A 14,633-nucleotide genomic window follows, 5' to 3' on the forward strand; every position below is an offset into this window, starting at 1 on the left:
TAGAGGTTGCACAGTGTTTAATAGACAGATGGACAGAACGTGTATGAGGGGGTAGGGCTGACCTCGGGGCACGTTAGAAGCAGCGCGACACAGGGATGGAACTCCCTGCTCTCCGGGGCCCGTCAGCTAAAATAGGATGGCCCCTCTTCCCCTCGACCCCCCGGCGGCTGGGGGTCCGGAGCGGCGGCCCCGTGGTCGGCGTCAGTGGAGTGGTAGTGGGGAGAAGGGAGCTGAGAGCCGCCGGTGGTCCAGACGTGAGGCACAGATGTGCCCTCTGGGAGCCCAAACCCTCACCATGCTATGAGCTCCTTAAGGGCAGCGATCATGTCTATCCCCCCACCCTATTGTGCTGGACTCTCCCAAGCACTTAGTACAGCCCTCGCCCCACAGCAAGCGCTCCGTAAATTCCGTTGATTGTGGTCTCCAGTCCCTCTGGCTCGTGCTGGCTGTCTCTCCTTGGTCCCGCAGCCGGGGAGGGGGGTGGACGGATGGAGGGATGGGCAGGGGCCCCTGGCCGGGGCAAGGGCAGACCCCGGGGCTCGCTGTCCAGACCTTCCAGAGGACGGGGCAGGAGGACAGCCCATCCCGTCCGCCCCCAGGCCCTATCAGGCTGGGACTCATGCTAGGGCCTGTTCCTTGGGCTTTGGGGCCCAGTCCCGGAGCCTGCTGGGAGGGGGCTGCAGCCCCCATCTCCCCTGCTGTGGGGGTCCAGCTTCAGGCTCGGGGCAGACCTGGAAGGCTGAGGACCTCTGGGTGGGGGGCAGCAGAAGCCCCCCTGCAAGCAGGAGCTGGAAAAAGTTGACAGCATCCCCTGATGTGTGTGTGGGGGGTAACTTTTCAGTCCATCCCTCAAAACGTGGGGCAGACTGAGTCGAGGGCCAAGGCTTGTGCACCTGCATTCCCCCCAGGGGCCTAGACGGATTGACCTCCACCACCCCCCCATCTCCCAGTCGCCCACATCCCAACAGCCCCCCTCCTGTTTCTCAGTGCCCCTCATCGGGGGCCGCAAGAACATCGGATGGGGTCGACAGGGCGGGCCGGGGGGCCTCTGGGGGGCTGTCTCCCACACTGCTCCGCGGAGAGTTCAGCTCCATCTCCTCACCCCAGTCAGACACGGGCTGGTATCCCGTGGCCGGAGAGAAGGGGCTGGAGGGCTTAGCGCCCTGGCTCTGGGGGCTGGGGGGCTTAGTGCCCTGGCTCTGGGGGCTGGGGCTGGGGCCTGAACTGGGGCCGGGGCTGGGGCCTGGACTGGGGCTGGGGCTGGGGCTGGGCAGCTGGGTCTGTGAGCAGTGGCTCCCCCCATCCCCTTCCCCGCCTTCCTCCTCCTCCTCCTGCTCCTCTTCCTCCTCCTCCTGCTCCTCTTCCACAGAGTCTTCCCCACTGCGCTCCTCTTCCTCTTCCTCTTCCTCCTCCACCTCCTCCTCCTCCTCCCCATCCTCACTCACATCTTCCCACTGATCCTCATCCTCTTCAGGGGAGGGGGAGGGGGCCAGGTGACTGTTGGGGGTCTCTGAGGGGCCAGGATCTTTGGCCTGTAGGGAACAGAGGAGACCAACGGAAGAGTTAGAGGCGCGACCCTCTCCCCCAATAACCCACGCACTTCCAGCCCCCATTGCCAGTGTGCACCGAAGCCAGGGGGCTGAGGAAGGCCCAGTTCTGCTCTTGTTGAGCTTATGGTTTGGCGGGGGAGTGTGGCAGCCCACAGGCTGCTGGACACACAGTAGGGAAGAGACCGTTGGTTGTCCTCTCCCTAGACTACTAGCCGCCCCACCTAATCCATCAGCATTTTCTGAACAACGCCGCGTGGGGCCCTAGCCCCACAGTGCACATAGGGCGCTTCCAGGTGACCAATTAATTGTCCCCGTCCCCCCTCCCACCCACAGGGGTTCTGACCCCACCCCTACTCTGTCCCATCACCCGTGGGGTGGGTCCCCCCCTTCCGCTCCACCCCTCACAGCCCCACACACCTCGGGTCCCCGGCCAAGCGCGGCCGTCTCCTCCTCGGCCCCTGAAGGCTCCGGCGGGGCGGGCTTCTCCTCCTGACCCTCTTCCTCCTGCTCCCACCGGTCATCGTGGTGGCTGCCCGGTCAGGGGGGCGGCAAAGTTAGGGCGACAGCGACAGAGCCGGGGAGGGTCTCTTCTCCCTCCCTTCCAATCTGCTGCCTGATTTTATTTAGGCCGCTCCCTAAACTTCCGCCTGCTTTCATTTTTGCTCCGAGTCCTGACCCCACTCGCTCCCCACCCCCACGCAACCCCCAAAACCAGCATCGGCCCCTGTGGTTCCCTCATCGGAGCCTTCCCCGCTACCCCTGAGGGCGGATGGGCCGACGGGGGGGGGGGGCACCCCTGGCCTGGCCTCACCTATAGGAGACCTTGCTGGGTCCCCTGGCCCGGGCCCGCTGCTTCCGGCGGTGGGAACTGGTGGCCTGATGCTCCGACAGGAACTCTCCGAAGGTCGGGGGCTTGGGGGGCCGGGCACTGGCCACGTCTGCAGCGAGACATTCATTCATTCTATTCTGTTTATTGAGCGCTTACTGAATGCAAAGGACTGTACTGAGCACTTGGGAGAGTGCACTAGAACAATAAACAGATACGTTCCCTGACTACAACGAGCTTACAGTCTAGAGCGGGAGACAGGCATTAATACAAACAATAGTAAGTACGGTATCTCTTAAGCACTTACTATGTGCCAAACACTGTTCTAAGCTCTGGGGAACATACAGGGTAATCAGATTGGACTCAGTCCCTGTCCCACACGGGACTGACAGTCTTAATCTCCATTTACAGATGAGGTAACCGGGGCCTAGAGAAGCGAAGTGACTTGCCCGAGGTCACAAGCAGACAAGTGGCAGAGCCGGGATTAGAACCCACATCCTCTGGCTCCCAAGCCCGTGCTCTTGCCACTCGGCCACGCGGAGCCTCGGTCTGCGGAGACAGTCTGTGCCCTCCATGGGCTCTGAACTTCCTGAGCCCCCCACCCTTTCAAACCCCCAGGGCTCTGCCACTCCCTGGGATGCCCCGCACAGAGACAGGACAGCAGACCCTGGCATGGGGGCAGTGCCTCCATCCCTCCTCTAGGCCTCAGCTCCTCACCACCTCCTAGAGTGCTAACCTTCTCACTCTGCCTCCATCTCCCCTGTCTCACTGCCGACCCCTGGCCCCATCCTGCCTCTGGCCTGGAACGCCCTCCCTCCTCAAATCCTACAGGCAATTACTCTTCTCACCTTCAAAACCTTATTGAAGGCCCATCTCCTCCAAGAGGCCTACCCAAACTAAGCCCCACTTTTCCTCATCTCCCACTCCCTTCTGTGTCTTGCTCCCTTTGCTCTTCCCTCCTCCCAGGCCCACAGCACTCATTTCTTTATCTGTCATTATATTTACTTACACTGATGTCTGTCTCCCCCTCTCTAGACTGTAAACTCACTGTGGGCAGGGAACGTCACTGTTTACTTTTGTATTGTCCTTTCCCAGCACTTAATACAGTGCTCTGCCCACAGTAAGCGCTCAATAAAAGCGACTGACTGAACGAATAAATGAGGAGCCAGCCCCCAGTCCTTCCAAGCCGTCGGAGGCGGCATCCAGCTCCAAAGCCGTGGCTGCAATACTTACCCTGCCGGCCGGTGGGCTCGGGGGCTGGGGCTGAGGCGTCTTGGAACCTGGAACGGGGGAAAGAGCAAAGTGGGGCCAGAGTAAGAGCAGAGCGGAGGAGGCGGGACAGGGACAACAAGCTGGGGGTGGAGGACCGGAGAGAAAAAGGAGTAGTTCTCCACTAAACTGGAAGCTCCTTGAGGGGCAGAGATCAGGTCAACTACCTCTTGTATTATTATTATCCTGTATTATTATTAGCAATAATAATAATACAGGATAATAATGCTACAATAGTGGTATTTATTAAGCACTAACTGTGCGGCAGGCACTGTACTAAGCGCTGGGGTGGATACAATCGGGTTGGACACAGTCCTTTGTCCCATGGGGGGGGGCTCAGTCTCAATCCCCATTTTCCAGATGAGGAAACTGAGGCCCAGAGAAGTGAAGTGACTTGCCCAAGGTCACACAGCAGACGAGTGGGGGAGTGGGATTAGAACCCATGACCTGACTCCCAGGCCCGTGCTCTATCCACTAGGACACGCTGCTTCCATTCTCACATGTGTTTAGTGTAGCACGGGGTACAGAGTATGCAACCTCATAAATACTGATGATGATGGGGGGGGCAGGGGGAGACAGAAAGGTAGGAGTAAGAAGGAGAAATAGCATGACCTGGTGGAAAGAGCATAAGCCTGCAAGTCAGAGGGCCTGGGTTCTAATCCCAGCTCTGCCACCTGTGTGATGTTGGGCAAATCACTTCAATTCTCTGTGCCTCAGTTACCTCATCTGTAAAGTGGGGATTAAGACTATGAGCCCTAAGCAGAACATGGACCGTTTCCAAAGTGTTGTACCTGTATCTACCTTAATGTCTGATAGAGTGTCTGGCACATAAGGGCTTCATAATAATAATAATGATGACGATGGTATTTGTTAAGCGCTTACTATATGCCATGCACTGTTCTAAGCACTGGGGTAGATACAAGGTCATTAGGTTGTCCCACATGGGGCTCACTGTCTTCATCCCCATTTTCCAAATGAGGTCACTGAGGCACAGAGAAGTGAAGGGACTTGCCCCAAGTCACAGAGCAGACAAGTGGGGGAGCCTGGATTAGAACCCACGTCTTTTGACTCCCAAGCCTGTGCTCTTTCCACTAAGCCACGCTGCTTCCCTAACAAATACCAGAGGGGGTGAGGAGGTGGGGGGAGAGGGAGAGACATTTGGGAGAGATGGGCTGGGGAAAGATGGGGGATGGAAGAGATAAAGGATAGAGGCAGGGGAAAGATTAAGGGGAAAGAAGAGGAATGGGGGAAAGATGAGCTGGGGGACAGATGAGGTGGGGGGAAAATTGGGGGAGATAAGACGAAGCGGTGGGGAAGCAGTGAGGGAGGGATGGGAGAGCGATGCGGGGAGGTGGAGCAAAAATAGAGATGAGGGGAGAAGTGGGGAGGTAGGGGAGAGGTGGAGGCGGGGGAAAAACACTCACATTCCATCTGTTTTCTCAGCATCCCATTCGCGTCGCCACTGGCCCGTGGGCTTGCGGTGCCGTTGCAGGCGTTCCTGGTCGATCTGCTCGCGCTCCTGCTTCCAGCGCACGTACTCCGCCCGCTCCCGCCCCGTCATGGATAACGTGATATCGCCGCCCACGCCGGACCGGGGCCCTGCCCGCCGGCCCTGGGGATTATCGGACCGTGCGGGTCAGGATCGGGGTCCGACTGGAGCCCCTGTTGCCTCGTGGCCCTCCTGCTACCCCCCTGCGCCCCGGCCCCTGGGCACCCTGCTACCGCTCCGGTCTGTGCCCCCTGCCCTCTCACTCCCAGGGACCCCCCCCCCCGTGGCGCTGCTGCAGCCCCTCTAGCCCACGCCCAGTGCGCCCTCGCCCCCAGGGACCCACGTGGCGCTCCTGCTGCCGCTCCAGCCCGCTGCGCACGCGGTCGAAGTCCGCTCCGCCCCAGTTGCGGCCGTGCCTCCGGCTGCCTTGCCGCCGGTCGCGGTCCGGCTCCTGCAGCGGCCCGTTCCGCCGCGGGTCATCCAGGAAGTTCCTCACGGGATTCTTCTCCCGCAGCCCGTCCTGCGGGGGCGGGGAAGGCGAGGGCTCAGGCCAAGCTGGGCCTCCTGCTCCAGGATCCAGGGGCCGGCCCGTGGTGGCCAGAGGAAGGACGGCCGGCCCGGGACCCCCAAATCCCCCCCACTCACCCTCTGGTTCCTCTCATACTCTGCAATCTTCTCCATCTCCTCGTTCATCTTCTCGATGTTCTGCCTCCGCCGCTCCTCCCACTCCTGGCGGGGGGACAAGCAACAGTTTAGGAGCTGTAACCCGCTCGGCTATCTGGCCTTCCTCAGGTCTGCGGGGCAGTTAGGCAGAATAATTAATAATCGTTTTTGTTAGGGGCTTACTATGTGCCAAGCACCGTACTAAAGGATACAAGCAAATAGGGTTGGACGCAGTTCCCGTCCCACGTGGGGCTTACAGTTTCAATCTCCATTTTACAGATGTGGTAACTGACGTGCAGAAAAGTGACTAGCCCAGGGTTACACAGCAGACAGGTGGCAGAGCCAGGATTAGAACCCATGACCTTCTGACTTCCAGGCCCATGATCTATCCACTAAGCCACGCCGTTTCCCTACTACTCCACGCTGCTTCCACGCCCTCGCCCCCCCACCTCCCAGGCCCGGTGCCCCGGCCGATACCTTCGATCTGCGGTCCGGTCCACCCGTCACCACGGCATCTCCAGCCCCCAGGGCGGCTGCGCGGCCACGGCCCCGCCGCCCCCGGCCCCCGGCCCGCTCGCCCTGGCCCGGCTCATCCCCCCCGGCCCCGTCCCGGCAGCCTCGCTCGCCCCGCGCCAGGTGGCTGGAGGCATAGGTGCCAGCCCGGCTCCCTCCGCCTCCTCCCTTCTGGGGTGGGCTGTGCCCGCCCTTCTGGCTGCCAGAGGGCCGGGGAGGAGCCAGGGTCCGCCTCTCCGCTGCTGTCGACTTCTCCTGGGTTGGAGGGTGGGGCGGGGAGAGAGGAGAAAAGGAGTCAAAGGAAAGTGTCCCAGCCCCCTCCCCGGCCCCAGACCCTCTGCCCCTTTCCCCCAGTCCTAATCCCTGGAACTAATAGTAACAATAACTGTGGTATTTGTTAAGTGCTTACTATGTGCCAGGCACCATACTAAACGCTGGGGCAGAACCACGGTAAAGAGGTTGGACACAGTCCCTGTCCCACACTGGGCTCACAGCCTTAACCCCCATTTTTTTTTTTTTACAGCTGAGGGAAGTGAGGCACAGAGAAGTAAAGTGACTTGCCCAAAGTCACACAACAGACACATGGTGGACCTGAGATTAGAACCCAAGCCCATGCCCTATCCACTGGGCCACGGTGCTTCTCCAGGCCCCTTGGTCCCATTGCTCCTTCCCAACCCCTCAGCACCCCTTTCCCTCCCACAATGGCTCCTCCCCACCCCCCCACCCCCCCCCCCCCGGTCTCAGCCCCCACCTCCACAGTGACGGAGAAATTCTCCTTCTCACTCCGTCTCCGCTCTACGTCAGCCTCAGCAGGGCGGTTCTTTCGAGGCCCGGTCACCGCGATGCCTTCCCGCTCGGCCTGCTTGCGGTCCTCTTCGATCTCCTGCGCGGGGAGAGGACGCTGCATCCCCTCACCCCCCACCCCTGTCCCCGGAGACCGGTCCTCCTCCATCTCCCGAGCAGGGAATGGACACTGGACTTTGCCCCCCATCACCCCCTGCCTCTGTCCTCCTCCATCTCACACGGGGAGTGGATGCTGTAAACGCAGCCCTGCACGGCACCCCTCACCTCACCACCCCCCCCGTGCCCTCTCCCGCGGGATGGGGTGCTGTCCTCCCCAGTTTCAAAGGTCTAGTGAAAGGAGCACAGGCCTGAGAGACAGAGGACCTGGATTCTAATCCCAGCTTCATCACTTGTCTGCCCTATTATCTTGGGAAAGTCGATTAACTTCTCTGTACCTCAGTTTCCTCACCTGTAAAACGGGGATTCAATACCAGTTCTCTCTCCCCACCTAGACTGTGAGCCACATGTGGGCCAGAGTCTGTCTGATCCAATTATCTTGCATCTAACTCACTGCTTAGCTCTTCATAAGCGCTTAATAACACAGCTATTATTTTATTAATAATATATGGATAATATTGTGTTAATAAAATATCTATATTGATCATTATTATTCACAGCCCTCCTGAAATCCCAGGTCCACCATAAGGCTTTTCCCATTAGTTTGTAATCTCCTCAGGTCATATCCGCCTAACCTGCACCAACTACAAAATTGTGTATTCCCACCCACCCAGGGCACATCTGAACTGATCGACTCATACATCCTAATAGTAAACCACTCGCTCATCTACGCATTTATCTTTATTCTCTTCTAGCCATAAATTACTTTATGTCTTTCATCCCAAGTTAACCGCAAGCTCCTTGAGGTGAGGCAGAGAGCGTGTCTCCTAACTCTATGATGTGCTCTCAAGTACTCAATACAACGCTCTGCCCACAATGAGTGTTCAGTAAAAACCGCTGATGCCCAAACCACCAACTTGTGCAAATGCACAACTCAGTTTCCATCCCCAGAATGAAGTGCTCAAGGTCTGGGAGCCCTGCCCCACCAAAGACTCTCCCTTCCCGACCCAGCCTGCATCCATCTAGTAACAATAATAATTGTATTTGTTAAGCACTTTATAATAATGATGATGATGATATTGTTAAGTGCTTACTATGTGCCAGGCACTGTTCTAAGCGCTGGGGTACGTGCAAGGTAATCAGGTTGGGACACAGTCCCTGTCCCACATGGGGCTCACGGTCTCAATTCCCATTTTACAGATAAGGTAACGGAGGCCCAGAAAAGTGGAATGACTTGCCCAGGTCCCACAGCAGACAAGTGGCAGAGCAGGGATAAGAACTCATGACCTTCTAGCTCTCAGGCCCGTGCTCTATCCATTACGCTCTGCCCTGCTCTGCTCTGTATCATTACATTCCCGGCTCTGCCATTCGTCAGCTGTGTGACTGTGGGCAAGTCACTTAACTTCTCTGTGCCTCAGTTCCCTCATCTGTCAAATGGGGATTAACTGTGAGCCTCACGTGGGACAACCTGATGACCCTGATTCTCCCCCAGCGCTTAGAAGAGTGCTCGGCACATAGTAAGCGCTTAAAAAATACCAACATTATTATTATTACACCAAGCTGCTTGTCACTATGCCATGTTGATTAGAACCCACATCCTTCTGACTCCCAGGCCAGTGCTCTTATCGACTAGACCATGTTGCTTCTTGGCACTGTTGGCTGGGCATCACCCCTCTTCCCCCCACAGGCCCTGCCCGGACCGGGGAACATACTGTATCAAGGGAACTGAGGCTGGGTGCGGGTGGCTGCAGGAGGGGCGGGGTGAGGGCACCGTGGATGCCCTTGGTCGGGGGGAGGGGCCAGGCACCTGGTACCGCCGGATGAGGGCCTCATTCTTCTTACGCAGAGCTTCTATGCGCTTGTCCAGCTCCGCATCCTTCTCCTCCTTCGACCTCAGATCCAGAGTGGCAGACTAGGGACGGGGGCAGGATGGTGGGCGATGCCAAGCCCCCAGGCCCACCCCCCCCCCCGCCCCACCGCCCCAGGTGGTCCTGTCTGCCCACCCCGCCGCACAATCGGAGCCCATCTTACCATGTCGCTGGCTTGGCGGGGGTCACGGGGACATCCCCCGGCTGCGTCAGCCGCGGGTCAGGGGATCCCCTGGGATTCCAGCTCCAAGGGTCCGTGCTGGGGGAAGGGGATAGGTGGGACTAGTTGAAGGAAGAGACCCTTTCTCCACCCCCCTAATCCCCCCACACCCAACACCACCTGTTTCATTCCTCCCCCTGAGTTCTGTCCTAACACACACAAGGGTTCGAATCCCCCCCACCCTCCTCCAGCCCATCCTCTAACATCTGAGGGAGGGTACTCACCCCACTCCCGATCCACCTCATCCCATCCCCTCACACCTGGGAGTGCCAACCCCAGCCCCGTCCTCTCCTGCATCCTCTAGCACCTGAGCATAATAATAATAATGGTATTTAAGTGCTTACTATGTGCCAAGCACTGTTCTAAACCCAGCTCTCTATCCTCCTCAGCCCCACCCCCTGTCCTCTGCCCCACCCTCTAGCACCTGAGTGTAATAAGCACCTGAGTATAATAATAATAATAATGGTATTTAAGCACTTACTATGTGCCAAGAACCCTTCTAAACCCTACTCCCTATCCACCTCATCCCATCCCCTCACATCTGGGAGGGCTAGTCCCACCCCCGTCCTCTGCCCCGTCCCCCCCACCCCCCACCTCTGCTCCACCCCCGACCTCTAGCACCCAAGTATAATAATAACAATAATAATGGTATTTAAGTGCTTACTATGTGCCAAGCACTGTTCTAAACCCTACTCCCTATCCACCTCATCCCATCCCCTCATACCTGGGAGTGCCAGTCCCACCCCGTCCTCTGCCCCATCCTCTAGCACCCGAGTATAATAATAATCACAATAATAATCATAATCATAATAATGGTATTTAAGTGCCTACTATGTGCCAAGCACTGTTCTAAACACAGCTCTCTAACCACCTCAGCCCCACCTCCTGTCCTCTGCCCCACCCTCTAGCACCTGAGTATAATAATAATAATGATAATAATAATAATAATGGTATTTAAGCACTTACTATGTGCCAAGCACTGTTCTAAACCCTGCTCCCTATCCACCTCAGCCCATCCCTCACACCTGGGAGGGAGGGGAGGGCCGGGCCGGGCCAAGCCAAGCCAACCCCACCCCACCCCACCCTCTGGCACTTGAGTTTTCTAGCCCCGCCCCCTGCCCGCCTCGACCTATCCCCTCGCACCTGAGCGCTCTAGCCCCGCCCCCTACCCACCTCGTCCTATCCCCTCGCACCTGAGCGTTCTAGCCCCGCCCCCTACCCGCCTCGCCCTATCCCCTTGCACCTGAGCGTTCTAGCCCCGCCCCCTAAGCGGCTCGTTCTAGCCCCGCCCCCTACCCGCCACGACCTATCTCCTCGCACCTGAGCGTTCTAGCCCCGCCCCCTGCCCGCCTCGACCAATCCCCTCGTACCTGCGCGTTCTAGCCCCGCCCCCTGCCCGCCTCGACCTATCCCCTCGCACCTGAGCGTTCTAGCCCCGCCCCGTCCAATCCCCTCGCACTTGCGCGTTCTAGCCCCGCCCCCCGAGCCTTCTCGCCCTATCCCCCGCTGCCCCTGAGGAGTCTAACTCCGCCCCCCAATCACGTGGTCTTCCCGGGCCCCGCCCCCTCCCTTCCTCCCCTCCCGCCGGCCCAGTGAGGTGGGCGTCCCAGCCCCGGCCTCCGCGGCCCCGAGCGACGCGCGCCCCCGAGCGATGCGCGGCCCCGAGCGACGCGCGGCCCCTGACCGGCGACCCCGATCCCGCGCCGCCGGGCCCCGGCGCTCCGCTCGCCCTCGCCAACAGCCGCCGTCGTCACTTCCGGCTCCAACCACGTGGGGAGGGGGAGAAGGGAAGACTTCCGGTCCCGCCTCCCGGAAGGGGCGGGACAAACCGTGTCGCTCTCCACGAGGGTCGAGGCTCAGCTTCTCTTCCCCCTCAACTCCCGACGTCCCCCTTCATTAATATCATTATCATTATTAATAATATTGTTATCATCATCGTGAGAAGCAGCGTGGCTCACTGGCAAGAGCCCGGGCTTGGGAATCCGAGGTCATGGGTTCGAATCCCGCCTCCGCCACTTGTCCGCTGTGTGACTTTGGTCGAGTCACTTCTCTGGGCCTCAGTGACCTCATCTGTCAAATGGGGATGAATAATAATAATGTTGGTATGAGCACGGGCTTTGGAGTCAGAGGTCATGGGTTCGAATCCCGGCCCGGCCACTTGTCAGCTGTGTGACTTTGGGCAAGTCACTTCACTTCTCGGTGCCTCAGTTACCTCATCTGTAAAATGGGGATTAAGACTGTGAGCCCCACGTGGGACAACCTGATTCCCCTCTGTCTCCCCCAGCGCTTAGAACAGTGCTCAGCACAGAGTAAGCGCTTAACAAATACCCACATTATTATTATTATTATTAAGTGCTTACTCTGTGCAGGGCACTGTTCTAAGCGCTGGGGAAGATACAGGGTCATCAGGTTGTCCCACATGGGGTTCACAGTTAATCCCCATTTTATAGAGGAGGGAACTGAGGCACAGAAGTGAAGTGACTTGCCCACAGTCACACAGCTGACAAGTGGCAGAGTCAGAATTCGAACCCATGACCTCTGACTCCCAAGCCTGGGAGCCCCACGGGGGACCACCTCATCACCTTCTAGCCTCCCCAGCGCTTAGAACAGTGCTTGGCACCGAGTCAGCGCTTCATTCGTTCATTCGATCGTATTGATTGAGCTCTTACTGTGTGCAGAGCACTGTCCTAAGCGCTTGGAATGGACGATTCGGCAACAGAGAGAGACCATCCCGGCCCAACGACGGGCTCACAGACGGGCTCACCGTCTAAACGGGAGACAGGCAACAGAACAAGTAGACAGGCGTCAAAACCATCAAGATAAATAGAATCAAGGAGATATACACCTCATTAACAAAATAAATAGGATAATAAATAATATATACAGATATGCACAGTGCTGGGGGGAGGGGAAGGGGAAAGAGCAGAGGGTGGGAGGGGGAATGTGGAGGAGAGGAGGAGGAGAGGGAAAAGGGCTTAGTCTGGGAAGGCCTCCTGGAGGAGGTAAGCTATCAGGAGGGCTTTGAAGAGGGGGAGAGTTAGTTTCATCATTATTACTATTGTCATCATTAGCTAATTATTCATCATCCCTCCCCCCCCCCCCCCCCCCCCCCCCCCCCCCCCCCCCCCCCCCCCCGCCACAGCCCTTATATACAAAACTTAGCAACATGGTTTAGTGGAAAGAGCACTGGCTTGGGAGTCGGAGGTCATGGGTTCTAATCCCTACTCCACAACTTGTCACCTGTGTGACTTTGGGCAAATCACTGAACTTCTCTGTGCCTCAGTTACCTCATCTGGAAAATGGGGATTAAGACTGTGAGCCCCAGGTGGGCAACCTGATTACCTTGTGTCCATTCATTCAATAGTATTTATTGAGTGCTTACTACGTGCAGAGCACTGTACTAAACGTTTGAGTCTACTGCAGTGCTTGGCACATAGCGCTTAACAAATACCATCTTGTACTTTCCAAGCACTTAGTACAGTGCTCTGCTCACAGTAAACACTCAATAAATATGATTGAATAAATATGACTGACTGAAAAACTAATTTTACGTATTTATATTGTCTGTCTCCCTCTGTAGTTTATAAACTCATGGACAGGGACCCTGTCTGTTAAATTCATAGTAATAATTATGGTATTTGTTAAGTGCTGACTGATTAGCACTTTTCTAAGCGCTGGGGAAGATACACGGTAATCAGGTTGTTCCACTTGGGGCTCACAGTCTTAATCCACATTTTCCAGATGAGGTAACTGAGGCACAGAGAAGTTAAGTGGCTTGCCCAAGGACACACAGAAGACAAGTGGCAGAGCCAGGATTAGAACCCACGTCCTCTGACTCCCAAGCCTGGGCTTTTTCCATTAAGCCATGCTTCTCAATGTATTGCTATTTTGGACCCTCCCAAGCACTAAGTACAATGCTCTGCACACAGTAAGTGCTCAATAAATGCAATCGGCTGACTAATAATAATAAAGATAATTATGGCATCTGTTAAGCACTTACAATGTACGGGGCACTGTACTAGTCGCTGGGGAAGGTAAAAGCTAATCAGGTTGGACACAGTCCCTGTTCCTCATTGGGCTCTCAGTCTTAATTCCCATTTTACAGACGAGGGAACTGAGGCACAGAGATGTTAAGCGACTTGCCCAAGGTCACCCAGTTACAGTGCCTGGAACATAGGAAGCGCTTAACAGATACCATTTAAAAAAACCCAAAACTAAGACTTCAAAGGTGGGGAGAGTGATGGTCTGTTGGATATGAAGGAAGTGGAAGTGCCAGGCCAGAGGCAGGATGTGGGCAAGAGGTTGGTGCGAGGTAGATGAGATTGAGGTACAGGGAGTAGGTCGGCGCTAGAGGAACGAAGTGACGGTCCTGGGTTGTAGTAGGAAATGAACGCGGGAGATAGGAGGGGACAAGGTGATTGAGTGCTTCAAAGCCGCCGGTAAGGAGTTTCTGCTCGATGCAGAGGTGGATGGGCAACCGCTGGAGGTCCCTGAGGCGTGGGGGAAACATGGACTGAACGTTCTGTAGAAAAATGTTCGGCCGCAGAGTGTGTAGCAGCAGGAGGCGGAGAGGTCAGCAAAGAGGCTGGTGCGGTAATCAAAGGAGGGTAGGATAAGTGCTTGGATTAATAATAAATAATGTCGGTATTTGTTAAGCGCTTACTATGTGCAGAGCACTGTTCTAAGCGCTGGGGTAGATACAGGGTAATCAGGTTGTCCCACATGAGGCTCACAGTCTTAATTTTACAGATGAGGTAACTGAGGCACAGAGAAGTTAAGTGACTTGCCCACAGTCACACAGCTGACAAGCGGCGGAGCCGGGATTCGAAACCATGACTCTGACTCCCAAGCCCGGGTTCTTTCCACTGAGCCATGCTGCTTCTGTAATTAATGTTGATTATTCATTCAATAGTATTTATTGAGCGCTTACTATGTGCAGAGCACTGTACTGAGCGCTTGGAATGAACAAGTCGGCAACAGATAGAGACAGTCCCTGCCGTTTGACGGGCTTACAGATTAATGTTGTAGCAGTTTGGATGGAGAGGAAAGGGTGGATTTTAGTAAAGTTGCGAAGATTGAACCCATAGGATTAAACCGGTGGGTTGGATGAGAGAGATGAGTTGAGGATAACGCCAAGGTTACTGGGTTTTGAGACAGTAGTCTCACAGAAGTAGAAGTAAGCAGTTGGGTCTTCACAGCTCATTACATTACACATCTCATTAAATAAAGGTTCATGTATTTATACTCTATAAATTACCTGCAATTTATTTCAGTGCCGGCTCCCCGGCTACCCTGAGGGCAGAGATCAAATTCTTCGGCTCTTCTGCATTCAGTC

The 14,633-nt window shown here is 56.4% G+C and overlaps 1 protein-coding gene across 2 annotated transcripts; it reads right to left on the reverse strand.

Annotated features, from left to right (window-relative positions):
• On the reverse strand, positions 1-11,072 carry CCDC9 (coiled-coil domain containing 9). 2 transcript variants are annotated; one of them, XM_029065243.1, is made up of 12 exons: positions 10,983-11,072; positions 9,242-9,337; positions 9,018-9,122; positions 7,062-7,193; positions 6,275-6,565; positions 5,780-5,863; positions 5,478-5,654; positions 5,070-5,257; positions 3,610-3,656; positions 2,362-2,488; positions 1,968-2,079; positions 1-1,532 (listed from the first exon to the last, which is right to left on the reverse strand). In XM_029065243.1, exons 2-12 carry the CDS (start codon positions 9,242-9,244, stop codon positions 984-986), a joined length of 1,815 nt encoding a protein of 604 aa, XP_028921076.1. In that variant the 5' UTR covers positions 9,245-9,337; positions 10,983-11,072; the 3' UTR covers positions 1-983. The 2 variants fall into 2 exon arrangements, with proteins under 2 accessions (XP_028921076.1, XP_028921077.1); XM_029065244.2 differs by lacking the exon at positions 10,983-11,072 and adding an exon at positions 10,265-10,335.
• Between the last annotated feature and the right edge of the window lie 3,561 nt (positions 11,073-14,633).

Source organism: Ornithorhynchus anatinus, chromosome 5 (genome assembly GCF_004115215.2).
Source record: "Ornithorhynchus anatinus isolate Pmale09 chromosome 5, mOrnAna1.pri.v4, whole genome shotgun sequence".
NCBI lineage: Eukaryota > Metazoa > Chordata > Mammalia > Monotremata > Ornithorhynchidae > Ornithorhynchus > Ornithorhynchus anatinus.

What these genes read in the sequence shown, in the direction of transcription:
- CCDC9 (XM_029065243.1), bottom strand. An exon ending in AGCGGCAGCAGGAGCGCCAC is followed by an intron (nt 5,258 to 5,477) that starts GTGGGTCCCTGG and finishes GATAATCCCCAG; the next exon opens with GGCCGGCGGGCAGGGCCCCG. An exon ending in CGCTTGGCCGGGGACCCGAG is followed by an intron (nt 1,533 to 1,967) that starts GTGTGTGGGGCT and finishes TGTTCCCTACAG; the next exon opens with GCCAAAGATCCTGGCCCCTC.